Here is a 24,355-nt window from a genome sequence, read left to right on the forward strand (position 1 = left end):
GCTCTCTTCTAACTGGGGCGTTCAAAGGGGTCTATCAAATATATATACAGTTTTATAGGCTCAAAGTGATTTTAAACAAATAAAATCCCATTAAATAGCTCAGTGTTTTGAAACAGGCACTAAATAAATACATAATACACTATTGCAGAAAGGTACTAGAAATACTTGACTGTGTGTGTACATTAAAGTCATCGTTTCCTGCACTGCGTAAGCAAAGGTCAGACAATATGTAAACGGGAACTGTCTCAGAATGGGAGCATAAAGGTTTCATCTTTAGAATTTCAATGGTACATTAAAAGTACATTGTTGTAAACACTAATTAGCAAGCAACATTCTACAGACAGTATTTATATACCCTCTGCAACTATTTTCTGCTGAATTTTCTCTTTTTTAACTATATGTTCAAAGAAGTCTCATCTGAAGCAATTATCGTGTACATATACGTGGTTTAAATGATCAGTATGTAATCATGGCTGGTGGCAGCTTTTCCCCCAAGTGGCTTGCAGTTGTAGTCAAAAAATTAGTTGATTCCTTTTTTGACTGACTTGGTTAAAATGTGTCTCTCAGACACCTTCATCTAAGGTCTTACCAAACATGACAGTGCAGTTGAATTTTAAATTTTTTTTTCCGGAGCTGAGGACCGAACCCAGGGCCTTGCGCTTGCTAGGCAAGCGCTCTACCACTGAACTAACCCAACCCCTTTTTAAAAAAAAATTTTTCCAGTTGAATTTTAAAACCTGATATTATCATCATTATTGATATTATATGTATGGGTAGGCATAGCAAACCCTTTACCTGTTAAACCTTCAGGAGGAAATCTACATTCTTACTCTTTGTAAATCACTTGGTATATGTCTGCCATTCCTCCATGGAGCCTACAGAGGAATTAAGAATAGAGACTAATACAAATCCGGGGAGGGGTGGGGAGCAGAAGGGAAAGGAGATGGGGAACTAAGTCAGTGAACTTAGCAGCTCCTGCCCAGGAAGAGTAGGAGGGTAGATCCACGTGTCAGTCAAGGCTCTGTCACAAGAAATAGATGCTCGTTTCATCTGGTTGTGAAAAAGAAGCTATTTTCTTGAAAGAAAACAAAACGTTACAAGACTCACATCACTGAGCAAACTGAAAAACAAAACAGAACACCACACACACACACACACACACACACACACACACACACACACACACACACATAAAACACCATAACCAGGACACGAGTGCCTATGACATCTTCCTACCAGGTTTTCCCCCTGATAGTCAAATTGTCCCTGAAGATCAGACACCTCTACTGCTGTCCCAAGGAAACAATCTTTCTTTCTGAGTTAGCTGTTGGTCATATGTGCCACTTACTAAGTAGTTCTCACTGGTAAAGCCTCAGTCACTCACTCTAACCCAGCTACAGAAATCCCCTAAGGCAGGGAATCACTCTGTCTGAGCAAAGATGCTCCCAGGTGGGAGAGACAAAGGCTCATGGAACTTCCGAACTACTTCATTCATTCAACCTCACTCACTCTTAGTAAGTAGCTAACAGTATGCCAGGCCTGGTTGCTTGGCTTAGTTCCCCAGACATTACATTGCATTAAAAATTTTTATATGTTTCTCTTGGCATTCCAGTCCCTTCCACATTACCTACCCGAAATTAAAGGTTGTCCCGGGGTTGGGATTTTGTCATATTATGTGACATATTGCCATGAATTCAATAAATATGAATGAACGAATAAATCATAAATGAACAGAACAAAATGTTACATAAATAAATGGTGCAAGAAAGAGCATCGTTGATGTGGAATTCTAGATTAACCTTAAAGAAAAAATGAGTGTCCTAGAGAGAGGGAACAGCCTGTAGCACATCCTGGAAACGTGAGGTTGAGGGATAGATAGGGAGCCGGTACGGTGATTTAAATGGGAAACGTCCCTGTGCGGTATCTGAACATGTGATCACAAGCTGATGGTACTTTTTGAGAAGTTGTGAAATCTTTGGGAGGTGAGTCTACCTGGAGGAGTCAGGCCACTAGAAGTCTTGAGTTTTGTGCCTGGTCCCATATTGGACCCACATGTCTCCCAGTTCATTAAGGTGTTAGGAGCCCCCAGCCACGCCAGCCATGTACTCTCGCCCCCATGAACTCTGTCGTGTCATCCCTGCTGCTCTAGCTTGCTTTCTGCTGCTGTGATCTATATGCGCCATGACCAGAATTAACTTCGGGGAGGGAAGGGTATATGTCACAGGGTCACAGTCCATCACTGAGAGAAGCCAGGGCAGGAACTCAAGCAGGAACTGAAAGAGAAACCACAGAAGAACACTGCTTGCTTGCTTGCTCTTGGGCTCATGATTAGCCAGCTTTTTTCTACAGCCCAGACCTACCTGTGTAGGAATGGAAGCAACACAGTGGGCCGGGCCCTCCTGAACCAACCAGTGTTAGGCTGGAACCCCTGCTCATACCCTGCACAAACTGGGAAATCCTGTCTGCCCTCCTTCCCCAAACCCTGGTCCTACAAACAAAACTCTCCCCTCAGCTTGGAGAAAACCCCTGGCTAACATCACTTCTTGTCTCCCCATCTCCAGCAACCCACCCAAGAGAACCCACCCAGGGGCTCAGTTTTTGACCATGTGTGGACACAATCCCAGCTCCTAACTGGTATGGCATCACTCCTCCCTGAAGCTCTAATCCCCTCGCTTTAACCTGGATGTGTTTAACCTTCACTGACCTCTACCTAAGAACACCAAGAATCTACTTTTTATCTGGTCTAATCTGGCCTATATCTACGTCACCAAGGAAGAGAAAAGGCCTACCAATTAGGAATCAAAACAATGCCCTAGAGACGTCCACAGGCCACTCTGAGACAATTCTCAAATCGAGGTCCCTCTTCCTAGGTGACTTCAGCTGACAGTAAAAACTAACCAAGATATAGGCCACCATAGACTGTCCCCTCTGAAATCATGTGCTCCACCATTCCTTCCACTATGACGACATTTCTCCTGTCATGTATCTTGCTGCCTCAAGGAGAGTAACTACTGCAGTTGGATCGATCAACACTTCTTAATCCTCTGGGGGGGACAAGGTCTGACACCAACACTCAACAGCGTCAGTATAGAGAAAAGGAGAATAGCAAGAATGATACTGAAAGACCAGCCCAGTAGTTCTGAGGGATATTCCTCTTGGCTTCGCAATATTATTATTGGGGGAAGGAGTGTAGATGAGACTACAAGGAAGAAGGAAAGCAGCAAACAATGTTGAAAAGATGTACAGGGTTGCAGTGATCTCCTACCCCTTAGCACCCCAACTATCCTACTTTGTTGACCACACTTCCTTTCCTCTATTCCATGCCTGCTCACAACAGCCGATAGGATGATGTTCTAGTTTCATTTTTGTTGCCGTGATAAAGCAGCCTGACCAAAAGCAACTTGGGGGAGGAAAGGGTTTATTTCGCTTACAATTCCAAGTTGTGGAATGAATGTACCTCATCGACACTCAAGAGCAGAAAGAGAATAAACAAATGGATCCTTGCTTGCCTGTTTTCTGTTAAGCCAGCTTACTTCACTCTTTCCCAGCTTAGGGAATGGCGCTGCCCACAGTGGGCTGGGTCAATTAAGACAATCCTCCAGAGACATGAGCACAAGCCAACCTGGTCTAGATGATTCCTCAGTCAAGGATTACAGGTGGTTTTTAAGTTGTATCAAGTTGAATAAAAAACCATCACAGATGGTTATATCAATCTCCCTAGCTGAGAGAGATCTCCTATGTTGGTCTTTCCTTCAGTCTTATATCAAGGAATTGTATCCAATTCAATTGCACCAAACTAACTGGCTATCTACCAAGAGTAAACTAGTGTATGACTATGGTATCCAGATGGATGAAACTATCATCTCCCCAGGTATCTTGCAACCTAAAACATCCGAATTCTGAGAGTCAATTGCATACATTAAAGCTTTGAAATTAGAGGAACTGACAATCACAGCAAAACAGGGAGAAACTGTAAAGCAAATGTCCTACACTACATGCTCACAACTACTCCACTCTAAAAGTGTATCTACCGTGAGGTGGGATAAAAATGACTGAAATTTATTATAGAATTGTACGGAACTGCCAACCATGAAAATGAATTAAAGTCTGTCCGTTCTAAAATTGTTTCTGTTGACTTCCAACTTCCTGAATGTTGAATAAGTAGTATTCGAATGGCAGATTGCAGCTGGATAAGTTAAATTCATCTGAAGGCATCTGAGGTTATTTTTTTCAGTACAAACTCTCCCTGTGTGTGTGTGTGTGTGTGTGTGTGTGTGTGTGTGTGTGTATGCACGCACATGTATATGTATGCGGGAGAATATGTGTGTAGGGTGCATGTGCACTTGTACACGTGCATGTAGAGGCCATGAGACAACTTCAGGTGTCATTCCACAGGTAGTGTCCATCTTTTATTTTTAGTTTTTGAGACAAGGTCTAGGGTGACTCAACAAATTAGAACTGTCCTTTGGAAGAGCTCCATAAGGAACTTTGCTCTACTGCCCCAACCCTTCAAGAGTTGATCACTGAGCAAGATGGAAAAGAATGTCAGTTACCCACTGGCATCCATTTCTGGACCTTGAGAAACATTCATTTAACAGTTTCTAATATCTGATTCAATATAGAACTACATAGCTAATTTAATGCTGTTGAATTAAAGATAGATTTTATTCTACCTATATCATATGTTGATATTTTAAAATTCATGTGTGTGCGTGCGTGCGTACGTGCATGCGTGTTTAAATAACGTTCAAATACTGTTAGGCTAGCTCAAATAGGTTAGACTAACCTGGATGGCACATTCACTACCTACCTAGGTGATTAGCCAACTCCAAGAAATGTAATAAGTTTCGGGAACACAAAAGTATTTTGTTGGAGAACACGAATTTCTGCTCTTGCTCCCGAGTTTACCGGTTTGGTCCAGTCTTTGGTGAAGACAGTAATGATAGCCTCCCCCAGGATCCTTGGTAATCAGAGATTCCTGGCTGCAGGAGGCTCGGTGTAGTTTCCAGGACGCCCCATAGGGGGCGAGCCTGAGAGGCGGACGCTCAGCGCGTTCCTCGGAAGGCGCCCGGGCGCGCTCTCGAGATCACGTGACCGGGTCTCGGGGTCGCGCCCGAGCACCATGGCGGCGGCCGGGGCAGACCCGGGTTCTGAACCCGCTGGCGGCGCCCAGTTCTTCTGCACCGCGGGCCGCGGCCTGGAGCCGTTCTTGATGCGGGAGGTGCGCGCGCGGCTGGAGGCCACGCAGGTGAGTTGGGCTCACCGTGCGCGGGGGCCTCCGTCCCCACCGGGTCCCCTCTTGGCGTCAGCTCGGGACTCAGGCCCGGGAAGGACTTGTGAACACTCCATCCCTGTGTGCACCCCATCTCTGTGTGCTGTGGGCCCAACCCAGCTTCTTCGGTGACTGCCGAGAGCAACCGGCTGCTCTGGTGGTTTCGTTCTTTATCTAGTATGGTCACTGCACATTGTCACAGCCAAAGTTTTAAACAGAGGGGTGCTGAAGCCAGTTTTGTCCCGGATTCCTAAAAAACAAACTGAAATGGCACTAGCTGGAGTTAGAATTCTTCCTTTATACCTTAAACGCAAATATACTTTCCAGTCTTACTGGTTTGAGTCTTGTTACTTGACAAGGTTGGGTTTTACATTGTAGGATGGCTATGAGACGTGACAAGTACACCCCAAAACACGTGTTAAGCAGTAGCTAGAACAAGAACTCACTCCTGCCTGCCTCGTAGCTACCCATGCGTTTCAGTGAGTGACTAATGAACAGATCTCAAACATACTAGACTTCGATAACAAGGGAAAGGATGTTGTAGGGTAGGTCGGTACATTTGTGTGTGATGTGTTCTTGGAAAGGGAAAGGTTGCAAAAAGCAAACTAGCTGCTCACCTCTGGGAGCAGTGTTCAAAGCCCACAAAAGGATTCTCTGCTGTGGTAGGGTTCCAGATGTGGATGGTGGAGATGCAGGTGCAGTAGTGGGAGTGGCCAAGAATGGCATCAGCCACATTAGACTACTGAATTTAATTGTCGCTAAATAGTTATCCCTCCATTCATCAAGGACTTAAGGTTTGTTTCGTTTTTAATTGTGTGTATGCTCATATGAATACAGAGTTCGGGTGAAAGTTCATCGTCTCCCTGGAGCTGGAGTTACAGGTGATTGTGAGCTGCCCTGCTGGCTGCTGGGATGCAAACACGGGTCCTCTACAAGAGTAATACCTGGTCTTAACCAGGTGAAGCCAATGATGTATTCAAGTCATGCAATTACAAAATGATGATGGTGATATTCACATTCTGAAATCAAGCATCACTATATGATATCCAACCCAGCCACATGTGGCCATATATATGTTGCAGGGCATTTGATCACACTGTGAACCCCACGATTGTGTTAGCAAATCAAACAAACAAACTGAAAAAAAGCAAAACAAACAAACAAAAAAATCTGTTTCCAGTTGTGGTGTGACTCAGCCTTTAGCACATACCTCTAATCCTTCTGGCTGGAATACAGACACACTCTTAGCACACATCTTTAACCCCAAACAATGAAGGTAAAGTTAGTTTGTACAAGGAGGTAGCCATGTTGGAAAGTGGCATCTAATTGAATGGCAGACAAGGTGACCAATCAGAGATTTCACAGAATAAGGACTCACCCAAAAACTCTCCAGAAGAGAGGAAAGGTAAGCTACTTGAGCAAGGGCAGAGAGAGGAGGAGGAGGAGGAAGAGGGGGAGGAAGGGGAGGATGAGGAGACCATTTTACCAGGACAGTTATAAACAGGTTGCATAGAAAGAGAAAACAAGCTAGACTCAGGTGAAGACAGAAGGAGCTAGAAGATTAGAACAGATTGCCAAACTTAGTTTGAGGCCAAGCAGAGCAGTTCAGGAGAGGCTGAGAGGGAGAAGCCAGATTGAATCAGTTAGGTTGGAAAGGAGTCTAAGCCAGAATAGCTGAGTTGAACCAGCCAGCCAGGGTTCAAAAAGGAGCTAGAAAGGGTGAGTGAGTTTATTTAGCAGTAAGTCCCAGAGGCTGCAAACATTCTAGGCCTAGATTAGATTGTACAGAGGCTAGAAGCTTCCAGGACTAGGCCTAGGTTAACAGACAAAAGTGGTAAACCTCCGAGACAATTATATCTGGTGAATAAAAGTTACTTTTACATAGTGAGGCCCAGGAATTTGTTTTGTTGGTGAGTTTAGTGTGCAAATGAGAAGTTGTCCTTCAATATGGCTATTTTAAGATTTTTAGAATAAGTATTCTGTTTGTCTCCTTGAAAGACAATATCATTCGAGGAAAAGTTCCAACGGCAAATGAAGGCCTGTTTAGACCAATCCCTGGCCCTTTGCTAGACTGTCAGGCAATGTGCTCTCCCTCAGGCCTGCGTAAGAATGAGTTCTGGGTAAGCAGGGCCATCTATAGTTTGCCAAGACTTGTAGAATCAAAAACCAGGGTCTCGTGCAAGGCATTTGAAAACACCATGGCTGAAACACCATTTTAAATGACGTGCTTTTGCAGGAAGCAGCTGTGGTTAGAGAAGGGTCTAATAGCACTTGGAGTCAAATTCCCCCAGACCCCAACACCTTAGCTTATTTAAAGGAAAAACAAACATTAAGAGGATTATTTGTAGAAAATGATTCGCAATCATTGGTATCAGTGTTTAACAATTCTACAACAATAAGCTTACCTTCTGCCCCAGGGTGGGTTCCCCTGGTCTGTCTCACCTTAATAGCTGAGGATATTAATATCTAAGACACCTCCCTGCATGGTTGCTCAAGTCTAAATACAAAGTGGTGCTTATAACTTGCTCATGTGAGTTGTACAAGGATACTTAAAAATCATTCTTGTGGGGCTGGAGAGATGGCTCAGAGGTTAAGAGCACTGGCTGTGCTTCCAGAGTTCAATTCCCAGCACCCACATGGTAGTTCATGACCATCTATAATGAGATCTGGTGCCCTCTTCTGGTGTGCAGGCATACATGCAGGCAGAACACTGTATACATAATAATAACTAAATAAATCTTTTTTTTTTTTAAGAAAAAAATTATTCTTGTGAGAAGAGTCTCCTAGAAGTTTAGGTTTGCTGGGAGAACATTAATATTCAAAACATCTGAATTTATAAAAACAGATTAATTCAGAAGTGACTGTTTACTTTCAGAAGGTAATCACTCAATTTTAATCAGTGTTTTTATGACTTTAGTGAATGTTAAGACTCACCGGGGAAGCTTGTTGAAGGTGCATATCCCTGGGTGTGAGCCCCAAAAGGTTTTTCCTTCAGTTGGCTGCTGGTGAGCCCAGGTGTTTGCATTTGAACAGGAAAACAATGCTCTCCCTTCCCAGGGACTCACTCAGGTAAACCCTTACAGCAGTAAGTCTCCTGTGTACTTCTTTCTGCTGTTTCTCATGGACACAGAAACAAACAGAATAATCGGGCGAATTCTCTGTGCTCATCACCAGCTGCCTTAGAGATCAACGCACAGTGAGTTCTGCTCCATTCATCCCTCCTGCCACACATCCAACCCATGGGATTTGTGTATCTAAATTATGTTCATAGCAGGGTCTACAGTGTAATGTAAAGGGATGATGAAGGTTTTGAAAATGTCCCCTTATCACTTACACAGCTAAAAAGATTATTCCTTATCAAAAATACCTAATTAGTATTCGAAGTTGAATTTGTTTATAATACCACTTTAGGTTTCTGTGTGTGTAAGTATGGATTTAAATGCCATCCACACGTTGTGATTGGTTGATAGTCTTTTTCATCTAATCTGTAAGTTTACCTCTGTTTCTCTTGGAATTTTCCTGTTAAAGTGACTGGGTTGTTTGCCCTTACACTAAGCAATCTAAAGTAAAAGTGGTGTGCCTCACAATCAGCTTCCGTCACATTTCCTGCTGGCTTGATTAGTCACGTGTGACTTCTATGATTTTATTTTATTTTTGTCTTGGCTGTTGTATTTATATCTCTTAAAAAATATTAAGCTGTTCTCAGTTCAACAGGGCCAGTTAGCTCCACATGACCGTCCATCGCTGTGCTATCCAGTAGGGTTTCTAATAGCCTGTCAGTGGCTAAAGTTAATTAAGAATCCACTTTTCAGACACTTTGTTGATGGTCCAGGTGTTCATAAACTACACATCGTGGATTGGATGCAGAGTCACCCTAGTCTCCGCTCCCTAACTGTGGAGGTTTGGGAGGTTTAGATGAAGTTGATCCTTCCTAGACTCATATATCTGAATGTTTGGTTCCCAGTTGTTAGTCTGTTAAGGAAAAATTAAGAGGTGTGGCTTTGTGAAGGAGGTGTGTCACTGAGCTTCAAGGTTTCAAAAGCCAATGCTAGGCCCAGCCTGTTTCTCTCTCTCTCTCTCTCTCTCTCTCTCTCTCTCTTTCTCTCTTTCTCTCTTTCTCTCTTTCTCTCTTTCTCTCTTTCTCTCTTTCTCTCTTTCTCTCTGTGTCTGTCTGTCTGTCTGTCTCAGAGAGAGTGTCCTTGTCTCTGTCTCTGTCTCTGTCTCTCCCCCTTCTCTCTTGATAAGATTTTAAGTTTTCAGCTATTACTCCAGCACTGTGCCTGCCTGCTGCCTGCCTGCCTGCCTGCCTGCCTGCCTGCCTGCCTGCTGCCTGCCTGCCTGTCCGCCTTTCTACCATAATCCCCACTATGGTGAGCATGGACTTGCCCTCTGCGACTTTAAGCAAGCCCCCAATTAAAAGCTTTCTTTTAAAGCTGCCTTGGTCATGGTGTCTCTTCACAGTAATAGAAGAGTAACTAAGACACCGACACTCCAATGCCATGAGTTGATGTATTCCTCTATGTCTTGATTCTTTTGTATTACTATAAGTGAATACTGCAGATTGAATACTGTACAAAGAAAAGTAATGTACTTTTTTACAGTCCTGGAGGTTCAGAAACCCAAGAGTGAGGGACCATATCTGTGAGAACTTCTTGCTACCTTCTAACATTCCAGGGAGAGGAAGCAGATCATGCAGGGGCACACTAGGGCCCAGGTTCATGTTTATAAGAAGCACGTCTCCTCAGTACCATCAATGCACTGCGAAGCTCTGCTTTAGAAAGCCCCTACCTCCCATAATGCACAGAACATTAGATTTCCAGTACAGAAACATTGGGGCATTTGGGAACCTAGGACTGCCTCCTCTGTCTTTCCTGCAAACTGAGTTCCTATAATTTGGTTAGCCTGAAGGATTCCCATGTTCCAATGGTTGGGTAGATGTCTTTAAAGGTATGTGGGTATTTTAAAATATTTAATACATACATTTAAGTCACTCTCAGAAAAAAATCTATAGCAATATGTAATGGCTTAAACACTAATTTTTGGTAAGATCATAGAGCAATAGTTGCCTTTAAAATAAGATTGAACATAGTGGAGGCGATGCTTTGCCAGCGAAGCAGAGGCTTCTGTCGATGGACTCATTGATCTTCACAAATCCACACAGCAGAGACTATTAACCCAAGCCTTTAGGAGACCAAATAGTTTTTCATTTCTAATAGTGTCATGACAGTGAGGGATAGTTAGAGCTAAGGGGGTTATTCTGTAGTTATTTCTGTGGGACAGAATGATTGTATAAGCCTTTTCAAGGTTCTGTGCATTCCTTTTCTTTCAATTTGATGCCATTTTGAAAATTAAATCTATTTTTAAATTCTGTCTTATAAACTGAACCAAAACAAACTTAGATGCCACCACAGATCACTTGGTACTTTAACAATCCATTCTAGGTCTAAACAGTATCAGTGGGATTAGGACTTTGGGGCCTCCAAGGGATACTGTGGTTTACCTAAATTTAAACATCCACTAATCTTTAGGCTAAACTTGAGTCCATAAATGTAAAAGGAAAGACAAAAATGCTAGCCGCTTAGGACATGCTAGCAAGGACGAGCTCTCAGTTTATCTACAGAAGTGTTAGACATTAGACCAGTTGGTTTAGACACTTTTTTTTTATTTGATTAAAAAGGGGAGAAACAACTTGTAAATAGCTTTTCAAATAACAAACACTGAGGTGAAAATGCTACATTACTCCATAATATTATACTTGAGTATGATCAACTAGAAGCACTAAACCAAGGCCTAAGAGATCCTCATAGGGAAAGGCATGCTACCAACCCTGACAGTCTGAGTTCAGTGGAAGGAGAGAGCAGACTCCACAAGTTAACCTCTGACCTCCACATATACACTCTGACGCACGCACACACGCACACTCACACAAATAAATAGGTGTTAAGAAGTAGTGGTGATGGTGGTGCCAGAGGGATAGCTCAGAGCTTAAGAGAACCAGCTGCTCTTCCAGAGGACCACAGTTAAGGTCCTAGTGCCTGCATTCAGACAGCTAACACCAGCTTCCAACTCCAAAGGGTCCATGTGGCCTCCATGGGCACTCAAACCACACACGGCGTACAAGTAAATAACATTTTAAATGAAGAGATAAGTTGACAGGCTGAGGAGATGCTAAGAGCACAATATTGTTCTCACAGAGGCTCTGAGTTAGATTACCAGCACCTACATCATATGGTTGACAATTGCCTGAAATTTCAACTCCAGGAGACTTCAACACCTATGACCTCTTATGCCACCCAAACACATATGTGCTTATCTACACACATAATTACAGATAGTAAAAATACATCATACCCTAAAAGCAATGAAGAAAGCTGGAGGACAGGGGAAATACTAGCTTTAGCTAGTATTGATGAATTCTTTTGTTTGTTTGTTTTTTGTTTGCTTGCTTATTTTGGTGTTTTGTCTGCACGGATGTCTGTGGGAGGTGCTAGACCCCACAGTAGTTGTCAGCTGCCACATGGGTGCTGGGAATGGAACCCTAGTCCTCTGGACAAGCAGCCAGTGCTTCAGCCGAGTTGATGAATTCTTAAATACTGAAAGTCATTCTCCCTCCTCCTTCAAGATGATGCTGATATTAACAAAGAGGAAAATGCTTGTATTCACATACGTGACTGTGATTGTCACGTGATTAAATCAGTAAATTACTTCTGATGGCGTGCTTCTCACAGGTAAAAAGTCTAGTGGACCTTACGTAAATTCTAAAGATGGTAGGTAGCACTGCCTTGAGTTTTGATTCTGGACTCAGTATTTTAATCAATCGACATAGTGTTCTCATGTCTTGATATCCTTTATACATCAAACTTTCAGTTACGTCCATTGATGCTCTTGTCAAACCTTTCTTTTAAAGAGAGGATATTTTAAGAAAATCTTACTGTATAAGCTGGTTGCCTTAATAGTCAAACAAGTAAAAGAAGCAAAAACCATTGGACAGGTAGGAAGTATAATCGTCTAGATCCCCAGCCACTTAAGTAAAAGCTGTGGTCTAGATTTTTATGTTCGTTGTCTTGTTTTTATTAATCTCTTTTAAAATGTGTATCAGTGTTTTGCTGTATTTAACAGTCTCATATTTATGCAGTGCTGCTAGAGGCCAAAAGAGGGCATCAGATCCCCTGGAACTGGAGTTGGAGGTGTTTGTAAACAGCCATTTGGGTGCTAGGAACCTCCTTTGCAAAAACACCAAGTGCTCTTAACCACTGAGCCATCTCTTTTGTCCCTGTTACTTCAGTCTTAAAACCATTCGCCTCTAGTAAAGTCGTTTTGTTTTCTTCAGGATCTTAGAAAGGATTTTAGGTTAAGTTGCATGATGACCTTTCTATGGATAAGACTTATTTTATGTGTATTGATGTTTTGACTGCATGTGTCTCTGTACACCATGTGTGGGTCATGTGCTCGCAAAGGTCAGACGAAAGAGTTGGATCCCTGAAACTGAACCTGGAGCTACAAGAGCCTGCGTGCCCATGAGTGGGTGCTGGGGGTCGGACTAGCTCCTCTAAAGGAGCAACCAAAGGAGTACTGGTAACTGCTGAGCCGTCGCTCCGCCCTGAATGATAACTTCTTACGCGTGTGGTTTCTTGGTTCATTCTGCATGCTGTGGCAGAATAGCTGGGACTGGGTACCCTGGAAAGAAAAGAAATTTATTTGACTCAACACCGTGGTAGCAGAAAGTTGAAATAGTGTGGATAGTGACTGAAATGACCACGTCCATCTGTACAGTGAGATGGAGAAGCTCAGAGAACCTGTCTGAAGGAGCAATGTGTCTGCCAGAGATGGGTGGGATCCAAGCTTCTCTTATAGCAACCTGCTTTTCTGGAAAGTAGCTACCATCTGGAGACCCAGCAGTGGTAACCATGTGACCAGCATTGGCTTCAAGGTCGTTGTGACCCAGTCACTGCTTGCTAGGGCAAATCTAAAAGTTCTGCCAGCTTCCTGTGTTGCTACAATGACCAGCCTCCCTTACTTGACCCTTGGGGTTGGGGTACACGTACTCAGCCTGTCACACAAGGTACCCCACATTCCGTGGTGCCTTAGTTCCAGATAGCTTAGGATTGTGTCAGTCAGCCGTGACCATTGTGAAGAAAAGAACTCCAGGGCAATCAGCATCCTTTCTGAACTTAATGACGGCTGGAAAGTTTAGGATCCCTTTGGCACCACATGCAGTTTCCCACACCACATTCAGTTCCCTGTGGCTCAGTGACTTTCCCCAGTGTACCACATGCTCATCCCAAAGACTCTTCTGTGTGCTGTGTGTGCCTCACTCCTGTCTCTTCTGTGTGCTGTGTGTGCCTCACTCCTGTCTCTTCTGTGTGCTGTGTGTGCCTCACTCCTGTCTCTTCTGTGTGGCGTGTGTGCCTCACTCCTGTCTCTTCTGTGTGCTGTGTGTGCCTCACTCCTATCTCTTCTGTGTGGCGTGTGTGCCTCACTCCTGTCTATTTTCCTGTTCCGTGGCCACGTGCCTCATCGTTTCTGCCTCAGTAATCTATTTCTCCCTCCAGCATCACATTCCACACCAGTCTTTTATGCCCCTTCAAGGTAATTTTTCTGTCAGCTAAATCATCTCGGTCGTAGTTCTCATCAGAATTCTTTAATGGCTGTCCATTACCATCTGCAGCACTCATTGGTCATACATCAGGCTGGCCTAAGCCGTGCCATCCGTCCCCCTGACATTATCAATCAGCATAATTCAGCCAGCACCGCCAGGATCTGACAGTTCGCCGCAGCCAGGTTTTTGTTGCTCCTGCACCTGCTCCTATTTGTGAGAATCCTGTGTTTCCTGCTCTGACAGGATCCTTCCCCAAGATTTAAAAATGGCGGCTTCCGCATTCAATGCTAAAATACTGTACATCTGATAAGCTCCGTCTGATAAACTTTTCCGTTCTTTTGGGTTTGATATGGGGTCGTCCTACGAGTTTTATATCTGTTTACATGTCTGTTGCATTACTGTTCAATATTTACTGTAGGTTAGTACCTTCCCTAGGAGACAATGGAAACTACACTGTAAAGTAGACATTTAAGACCCGTCTGCCTTGGTCTAGACAGCTGGCTTGCGCTATGTAGAGCGCCTTTCTGTTGCCCACTTTTAAACAGTGCTTGAGGTTAATTACTAAATATTTGTCTCCATATTTTCCAGTCACATGGGTGTGCACTTCACAAGAAGTAGCATGATAGTCTGACTCCACGACCTCTAACGGATTGTTTAGCCTACCCTAAATGTCCGTTTCCGATGTAGAAAACGGTGTTGTTTAAAGAAAAAGCACGTGTTGGCAGTGCCTGCTACAGAACCTAACCTAAGACAGATGCTCCACAATGATCAAAGGGGGAAAGTGGTCCTTATTCTAACCTGCAACCATAGTAATATCTGTTTTTCTGTGTCTAGGTTGAATATATTTCAGGAAAAGTGTTTTTCACTACCTGTTCAGATTTGCCCTCGATGAAGAAGTTAAAGTCAGCGGAAAGACTGTTTTTGTTGATTAAGAAGCAGCTTCCCATTACGGTCTCCTCCCTGCACAGAGGTACAGTGTCCCTGCTTTCACCCACCTGCTATGTAACACCAACGTTACCCATTCAGCAGTGTGTGCCTCTGTTTCACACTCTGGGTGCATCCGTGCAGTGTCAGTTACAGACGTCTCAGTACCCGGTATTATCCCATAGCTGTAGCAGGCTCCATGGCTTCTCTGGAACCTGCCACCTGCCCTCTGGGTTTTATTGTTCTTGGGTTTTCTTTCTAGGGATAAATATGCTCCTTCGTATTAATTTGATTTTCGAAGCATGTAATAACCAGAATACAATTAATTATGCATCACAAGTTGATAAAAACTGTCATCTTATAAATGTTAACTGAGTGATATAGTTGGCAAATTACTATATCATAAAATTTTCTTCTGCTAGAACCTTATGTGTTTTCAACAAACTTATAACCATGTATTAAGGGAGCTTAGATTTCTTAACTACTCACTAACTTTAAAATTATGTTGTATAAATAATTTCAAGATCGTGATTAAAGACATTTTTAAAAGGCAGACCCTGCAGGATTTAATACTGTCTAACCTTCACTCTGACTGCTATGTGCACAAGACATCAAAGAGCTACATAAATCTATAAGAAGCTATTTTAAGGAAAAATGTAAATTACAGATATCAAGGCTTAGAGAAAAAACATTAGAAAAACCCTGAGGTCTTATGGGTAGCATAGCTTCTTTCCAGGCATCTGCACCTTGTCATCTAGAAGGAAATAGAGTGTTAACTTTCAGATCATCTTGGTGGCTTTTGTTTATATGAAAAGATTAAAGTTCACAGGGCAGGCTGACAACCCTCGACTCATAAGTGACTTGTGTACATGAAGTTTAATTTCATGGAAACTCGTCTTAAGATTTATGTCAAATTTTTTGTGGTCTTAGATGAAACCCTCAAAAATAAAAAATAAAAACCCTCACAATCTAGCTGAGTATATTATCACTGGTTAAATGGCTTTGCTAAGCTAATACATGGAATTTCTATAAATTTGATAAAACTTTGAGCTCTGAATGTAAAACAGTGAAATTTATTCTGCTTTATATTCTTAGGGTAAATTATATAAATTCCAAATAAGAGTGAAATTTTGTTCATGTAGCAATTCTTGTTTGTGTAGCAATTTAGCAAAATATTAAGAAATATGTTAGAAGAAGGAAATAAAGGTCATTAAACCTGGGCCTGGGGATGTAATAGACAGTTGTCTGTAAAGTGTGAAGATGGGTAAGCTGAGGTTTTGCTTATTTAGGAAGACTACTTAATGAAATGCAAAGATTTATAAACGATGACCCAGGAAGCTGGCTGAAGGCGATTTCACTCTGGAGAAAACTTCTCGACCATGATACAAATGGAGAAAAGGTTTCTCAAGGGGATGCTAACCCACTAAAACGGAAAGCAGGAGAAAATGACAGTATCACTCCTAAGAAATTGAAATTAGAGGAGATGCAAGTGGTTGACAAGAGTCACGGGGAAAGCCAGCAGGACCAACCACAAGGCCCACTGGAGCAAGGGGAAACTCTCGCTAGAACGGACGAGCTCCAAGAGCAAAGACTCCACAGAGCCTCGGAGACGGCGGCGCATGCTCAGAGCCCGGAGGACTTGACCTTCAGGATTTCCTGTCGCTGCAGCGGGAGTATCAGAAAGGTTGTCACCGGACAGGTATGCTCATCTCCCAAGTGGGCTCCTCTTACAGAACAGGTAACAGGGCCCAGACAGGACTTGAGGTCCGACTGCATAGAACTGGACGTCTTTAAAAGTGCAAGTCCCTTTTCACCTTAGTTCCAGAGGCTCCAGAGGAACGGGTCTGCTATTGCGTGTACCGGTTGCTTTTGCTTTCTGCATAAAGGCTTCTCCAGGGTCATCGGTGTCCTCTGCATGTGTGCATCCCAGTGCTGTGGTCCTAGTAAGCTGGGGGTTCTTTTTATTGCATCCGTATGCCTACGGAGGGCCACCCTGATTGTGTGATGCTCTTAGGCATGTCACTGGGGCCAGACCACAAATACACCAATGCACACAAAGTCTGACACCTGCTTCCATCCCATGACCTCAACCATTGGCCTTTACAAAGTTCCATAACAAAATTGGTCTGGTTTTTTAGCTAAACTTAGAACCACACAAAGGTTGAGTGTAATGAAGCCGATCTGGTCAGTAAACATAGGATGGTCATGCTTAACTTTCAGTGTGTGTTCATTCTTTTATTAGAAGGATCACACGTAGCAGGTCATGGTCTTACGTCACACATCTAAGATTGCCAGAGTAGAGATTCCAAAGGGTTCGAAAGATGGAGAAAGTAAAATTCAGCCCTATTGCCTTGCGAAGGCAATCTTTGGAGGCATATTTTAATATCACTGAACTGCCATTGCTGATATGACTTGGTTTCCCCAGCCTGCCAGCTTCTGTGTGTTTTTAAGTTTTCATCTTTCTTACATTCTCACCTTTTTTATAACTGGCCTCTCACTCATTTTGCAGGAGGCAGGAAGAGTGGCTGGACTGGCTCTCATGAGGCAGTTTGGTTGGAAAGCTGATTTGAGGAAGCCAGACTTAGAGGTAATGAACATCTATCTCAGTTTCTGTACAGCAGCATCGCCTCCTGTCCATGCCTCTCATGGCAGCCTTAGTCATAAAAGTCATATCTGCATGGATCCTGCCGCCAAACAGTGCAGAAAGTGTCTTCCCCAGACTGGAGTCCCTCTGCCACCACCAAAGAAAAGCTCCACAGTGATGTTACAGAGACACTGTGCTCTTCACGAGGGCGACACATCGCTTTCAGGAGATGCTACTGGTGGCTTTGTTGGGCTTCTGGGATTATATTTATCTTTTATTGGGAACCAATGTATATAGAGGGTAACAAAAAAAAATAGCCTTCCCTGTACTTTGGAAAACATTTTCTGAATTGATTTGGCAGACAGGCGGTTATTTTCATGATTTCTGAATAAGTTTATTCCATGTGATACAACTTTATATGGCGACAGACTTGACCAAGTAAGTCAGAACCCTTTGTGAATTGGGTTTTTGTCCCCCACTCTCTTATTTGTTGTTTTTGTCTCTAAAATGTAATACCCACCATAAATCCCATGGTCTACCCAAAATATCTGGTCCCAGATTATTTGACATTGTGTTGTCTGTCCTCTTCATCTTCTCTGTTTTCTCCTTCTGTCCTCTAGCTCCATGTATTATCAACGTCGTCCCCCACATACCATCAGCTTAGCGCCTACCCACCATCTCGGCAATTAAATAATAGCTATGTTGGGTTAAAGTAATCGTGCAAAAGCATAATTGGTATCAAAGCAACAAATAGTAAAATGTGTGACTCAAGCTGATGAAGAATCGAATCTTAAATTCAATCCCATAAAGTTGATAGGAATTCAGTTTTTATATTGAGAGAAGAAGTTCCTGATGTATGGTATGTGAAAATGAGATCAAGATATATAAAAATGTTAACAGTGCTCTATTTTTATTGGATATTTTATTTGTTTACACTTCAAAGGTTATCTTCCCCAGTTTCCCCTCCAGAACCCCCCTAGCCCATCCTCCCTCCCCCTGCTTCTATGAAGATGCTCTCCCAACCACCCACCCACTCCCACCTCCCTGCCCTGGCATTCTCCTATACTGGAGCATCAAGCTTTCACAGGACCAAGGGCCTCCCCTCCCATTCATGACAATGCCATCTGCTGCTACGCATGGAGCTGGAGCCATGGGTCGCTCCCTGTGTACTCTTTACATCTAAATGGAGGTTTAGTCCCTGGGAGCTCTGGGAGGGTCAGGCTGGTTGATATTGTTGTTTTTCCTAGGGGACTGCAAACCCCTTCAGCTCCTTCAGTTCTTCTCCTAACTCCTCCATTAGGAGCACTGTGCTCAGTCCAATGGTTGGCTGCAAGCATCTACCTCTGTATTCGTCAGGCTCTGGCAGAGCCTCTCAGGAGACAGCTATATCAGGCTCCTGTCAGCTTGCACTTCTTGGCATCTTCAATAGTGTCTGGGTTTGGTGTCTGTATATGGGATGGATCCCCAGGTGGGACAGTCCCTGGATGGCCTTTCCTTCAGTTTCTGCTCCACACTTTGTCCCTGTATTTCCTCCCTTGAGTATCTCATTCTCCCTTCTAAGAAGGACTAAGGCATTCACTCTTTGGTTTTCCTTCTTCTTGAGCTTCATGTGGTCTATGAATTGTATCTTGGGTATTCTGAGCTTTTAGGCTAATATCTACTTATCAGTGAGTACATATCATGTGGGTTCTTTTGTGATTGTTACCTCACTCAGGATGATATTGTCTAGTTCCATCCATTTGCCTAAGAATTTCATGAACTCATTGTTTTTGATAGCTGATTAGTACTCCATTGTGTAGATGTACCACATTTTCTGTATCCATTCCTCTGTTGAAGGACATCTGGGTTCTTTCCAGCTTCTGGCTATTATAAATAAGACTGCAGGGGTTGGGGATTTAGCTCAGTGGTAGAGCGCTTGCCTAGGAAGCACAAGGCCCTGGGTTTGGTCCCCAGCTCCGAAAAAAAAAAAAAAGAACCAAAAAAAAAAAAAAAAAAAAAAAAGACTGCAATGAACATAGTAGAGCATCTGAATAGAATGCTATTAAGTAATTTTGCTAAAATGCAAAATTCCAAATACAATTGGAAAGCTCAGCTGTAATGTGTTACCATTTCATGCAAATCTTGATAAAAAAAAATTACCTGTATTAGAATGACTCTAGTGAAAATGCTAGTACTGAACGTGACCTTAGGGACTGGGCTGTGGCTCAGTGGTAGAGCATTTACCCAGCATGTGTGAGGCTCTGGGTTCAGTGTTCAAACTGTAGCAGCAGGAATGGGGAAAGACACTTTGGGCGAAAGTCCCATTTGGTTCACCATGTTAGAATGGTCTATAAACCTCATCAGATTATAGAAGTAAGAGAAATTCACATAGTTTAGCTTGATGTGGTCTAATAATGATGGCACATTAAACTCTGTCCAGGACCTAACAGAAGGAAGGATTGAGGCTAGCATTTTGTTTTCTTTTGTTTTCTCAGCTTGACATAAGCTGGAATTATTTGGGAAGAGAGATCTCAATGAAAAGACCTTCCTCAGCTGGTTCAGGCATGGGTCTGTGAGGCCTTTTCTTGATGATCAATGCTCACTGTGGGTAACAGCGCCACTCTGTCTGTTGGTCCTGACCTGCACAGGGAAGCAGGCTCAACAAACCTTCAGGGCAAGCCAATAAGCAGCGGTCCTCCCCGGTGTGCACTTGGGTTCCTGCCTCCAGGTTCCTCCCTGAGCTCTTGCCCTGACTTTCCTCAGGGATGGAGAGTGGCCTGAGAGTTGTACAATGAAATAAAGCCCTCTCTCCCCAGATTGCATTTGGTCCTGGTGTTTCTCACATCCATAGAAACCTAAGACACTGCAGATAGTAGAGAAGAGGGCTCCGCAGCTCACAGAAGCTTCCTTTGCCTGAGCTGTCTGCAGTAGGCAGCTCTACATGGCTGTAAGTCTTGCTTGAGGTTAGACCAGATTTGAGGAAGTCTTAGCCACCCAACTCTATCCAGTTACTTTAGTCCAGAGAGTCCCAGAGCAGAAAGATCTGAGTTCTTTGACATAGTACTCTAGAGCTCACCCACCATCTAAGACCTCAGATTTTTATTTTTATAAAATGAATCGAAATTTGGTCCACCTCTGGTTAAGGACAAAAGATAATAGAGTTTTTCCAGACATCTTGGCATCTCTTATTAAAATACAAGTCATATGAACTCAAAACAAATGCTTCCGATTGTCAATAGCTTGATGTGGTGTTTTCTTGTGCTGTTCTGACACCTGTGTCCTTTCAGATCTTCATGCACCTGAGTGATGCCTACTCTGTGGTGGGGATTCCTCTGCTCAGGTAATGGCTTTGTGTGTAGAAGTAAGAACTTTTGTTTATGTGGTTCAGACTGTTGATACAGCAGGGGAGACAGTTTGCCGAGGTCTGTGCTTGGGATGGGTCTTGATCTGTGTGGTTAGAGCTGAGAAAGGTTGACCACAGTCTCCCATGGATTACAGGGTAAATCTTGAATCGATGCTTCACTTTTTCTGTTCAGCAGTCCGGACAGGCCCATGTGTAAGCAAAGGTTGTTTGTCTACTGGCATCCTGGTGATAGAATTTAAGAAGAAAATCAAGCATAGTTATTTAAGTGCATATTGAACATTCTCCAGATTTTATAGCCGTTATTGTTTTATTACGAGTGGCTATTGCTCATTTTAAAAATCATTTTCAAGTGTCTCTCTACACATGCAGAGTACTAAATAAGTTCAAATCCTTTTTTTAAAAAACATTTCTACTGAATTCTTAGTGGGCAACAGTTGCTTTTTCCAGGTGTTTTGGGAAGAAAGCTGGTTGGGTGTAAGTAGTGACTTAGGCTCTTGAAAGCATGTGAGTAGCCGTGGCATTTAAAAATGTCTATGTGTCTAACCCTGTGCACACAGTACAGTAAGTGACGTACCCTTTTCTGTCAGTTCTGCATTTGCCTTGTGCTCCTGTTCTCCCAGCCTTACACGGGAATGTGTTTTTGAAAACGCTTAGGTGGTTATAATGGTTCTTCTTGTGCAGCTGGCAGCACAAGGTTAAGAGCTCTGCCCAGGCCCAAGAATGCTGAATGTCCTGGTTATTGCTGGTCACATGACAGGCTCTGCCTGTGTCTCTCACCACCAAGGACCAGGAGTTAGATGAGGTTCTCGGTACCGCAGCCACTGTGAGATTGTCACCTGGCTTGGTGGCCTGCTGCTTTCCCTGGGCCATAGTTACCTCACAGCCAGCTCTTCAGACCCAAGCCTCACCTGCTGTGTGCTGTATGGTGTCCAGGCTGCCCTGCTGCAGGGCTCTCGATGGCTTTAATCCCAGTACTTCTGCTCATCTGACTTTTTAAAAATCCCCTAATTGCTGACAGAAAGAACAGGGGCTGCAGAATGGTTGCATTTGAGCTATGTGTTTATTACTGATCACCAAAACAAAGGCCAAGTAAAACAGTTAGAGCATATTTTACAAGAATTCATAGCAGAAAGTAAGTCTTAGTCACTTTCTGTCTCTCCGTGTGCCTCCCCCGTCCCACTCCTTCCCTCTTCTTTTCTCTGTCTCCCTCCCCCATCCTTGATGCTGGGGGTCAAACCCCAGGGCTTCACACCCACGTTCAGTACAACAGAGGTTGCGCTTCTGAACTCCATTCCCAGCCCCTCTCTACCTCCTCCAAAAAGCTGAGTCTAGAAATTGACTATTAAAAGAGTATCTCAACCCTAGGAGTACTAAAATGCAGTAGTGATATATTTAGATTCTAATGCCAAATAAACTAATATTTTAAATTTTCAATTATACATAAAACTGTTGAATTTTTATTCAGCAAATATATACAATTTATATGTGTTTTAAAGTCATTAAATTTTATTATTCTATAAATTTTCCATACTTGTAGTAACACAAGTCATGCATATAGCATTTAAAATAACAATTGATAATAAGCTTAAAAGCACATATGTACTGGAAGATTAAGACTCAGAACTGGAACACACAGTGTAATGAAAAGTTACCACTGATATCCTGTGATGAGTTGCACTCACCACCACAGTGAAGGAAGGAAGTGGCCTCAAAGGTGTCTCGCAGTTGACATAATGGCTTGTGTGAGTACAAACAGAAGAGGAGCATGATGACCCTGGCCATGGAAGAGAATGGACGCTTAGGAAACACCATAAGATAGTCAGGATGTCCAGTGACCACATCTGAATGTCGTAGGAGTTCCTGAAGGGTTGCCTTTTTAAAGCCAAGAACTGTTTGGGTCTTTTGAAGAGCAGTTTAAAATCTCAAAGGCATTATCTAACCCACACCAACATGGTCATGGTATCTCTTCTTTGCTATAAAATCAGGAAAGTAATATTACCTCTTTATAGCTGTCTTAGTTATCTATTGGTATGATAAGACACCGTGGCCAAGACAACTTATAGAAGGAGTCATTTATTGGGGGCTTACAGTTCTAGAGGCTTAGGGTTCATTACTGCCATGGTGGGAAGCTTGGCACCAGGCATAGTACAGTAGCAGTAGCCGAGAGCTCTCACATCTTAGCCACAAGTAGGAGGTAGAGAGAGAGATTGGGTTTGGTAACCTTTGAAACCTCAAAATTCATCCAGTGACACACCTCTTCCAACAAGACCACACCTCCCAATCCTTCCTAAACAGTACGCCATCTGCGGAGCAAGCATTTGTATATATGAGTCTATGGGATCTGTTCTTATTCAAATCACCAAGTTAGCTTTGTGGTTGGGGTTAAATGAGCCAGCCTGTGTGACAGTTCTAAGATTCAGAGTTTGCTGACTACATTTTAATTTGTATTTTCGGAACCGTTCAGGAAGAGGAGGAATATTACTAGAGCTACAGGTATCCATTCAATTAGCTTGAAGTGAACAAGTATGTCTCTGAGTAAGATGGTTATTAAGTTCAGGAGATCCATTCTGGCAATAGTGTGGCCCATGATAAAAGCTTGGCCAATTAGGGAAGAGTTAACTATTGGGTGGCAGATGGGCAAAGAGACTTGAAAGACGTGATAATGTGTGCTTGTCATCTACATACAGCAGGATACTCTGGGTACATGGCAAATTCTAGGACCACCTAGACTGCATAGCACAACTGTGACAGAAGGGGGAGGAAAGAGAGGGAGGCAAGGAGAAATAAAAAGTATGAAAGATAAGAAAGGTGTGAGGGAATTAAGTAAGTCCTCCCCAATGGACAAGAGAAGTAAAGATCTTCCAGGCAGAGGTAGCAAAATTTCTGTCTTCCTTTCTTTGATACTTTTCTGTCTGTGCAATAAAATCCTCTTGTCAAAAGCAACTTAAGGGAGAAAAGTATCCTCTGGCGTCCAGCTCGAGGTTACATCCACCACAGCAGAGAGACCTTTCATCCACAGGCAAGCGCAGAGCAGCGAGTGAATGCACGCAGTGCTTAGCTCGCCCTTCCACGTTCTACAGCCCAGGAGTCTCAACTCAGGCAATGGTTGTCACACACATGAGATGGGACTTCCCACACCAGCCGTGTAATCAGAAGAATTCCGCACAGCCATTCTCAGAGGTTAACCTAAGTCCAGGCAACCCACACGGGTCCTGGGTGTGCCTGCAAAGGGAGGGCTGTTCCTAGGCCTTGAGATGATACAAACCACCCCCTCCTTGTGTTGACAGAGGATGCTGTGTAAGCAAAAAGAAATTTATCTACACGGGGAGAACCAAAACCTGTATTTCCTTTTGAACAACTAGAAGCTGATTTAAAACAAATCCCGAACAAGTAGATCATTGCTTTTGTTCTTAGAGTTTGAGCTCTGCTTCCCCCTTTACTCTCCCATGCTGGTTTGAACCAGTCCATTTGTCATAGCCGTAGCAGATTACAGTGTCTAGGTCTAAGGAGAATCAGGACATTTACATTTGCATATATGTCAAAATCGTCAGAGGTCCTATACAATCCCTGCCACTTGGAAGAAGACTGTAAACTTCTCAACTGAGGACCATTTCACCTCGGGGTCTCCTGATG

At 43.2% G+C, this 24,355-nt stretch overlaps 1 protein-coding gene across 13 annotated transcripts in view; it reads left to right on the plus strand.

Annotated features, from left to right (window-relative positions):
* The first annotated feature begins 5,089 nt into the window (after nucleotides 1–5,089).
* Nucleotides 5,090–24,355, plus strand: part of Thumpd2 (THUMP domain containing 2) — a 51,909-nt gene continuing 32,643 nt past the window's right edge. For 4 of the 13 annotated variants that reach the window (XM_017594116.3, XM_039112142.2, XM_006239675.5 and 1 more), the window contains exons 1-5: nucleotides 5,096–5,248; nucleotides 14,706–14,841; nucleotides 16,085–16,494; nucleotides 17,305–17,382; nucleotides 20,646–20,698. In XM_017594116.3, coding sequence (XP_017449605.1) covers nucleotides 5,123–5,248; nucleotides 14,706–14,841; nucleotides 16,085–16,494; nucleotides 17,305–17,382; nucleotides 20,646–20,698 — 803 coding nt within the window. In that variant the 5' untranslated portion in view covers nucleotides 5,096–5,122. Of the gene's footprint in view, nucleotides 5,249–14,705; nucleotides 14,842–16,084; nucleotides 16,495–17,304; nucleotides 17,383–20,645; nucleotides 20,699–24,355 lie in introns of all 13 variants that reach the window. The other 9 variants (XM_006239677.5, XM_006239673.5, XM_063261827.1 and 6 more) reach the window with 5 other exon arrangements.

Source organism: Rattus norvegicus, chromosome 6, assembly GCF_036323735.1.
Source record: "Rattus norvegicus strain BN/NHsdMcwi chromosome 6, GRCr8, whole genome shotgun sequence".
Taxonomy (NCBI): domain Eukaryota; kingdom Metazoa; phylum Chordata; class Mammalia; order Rodentia; family Muridae; genus Rattus; species Rattus norvegicus.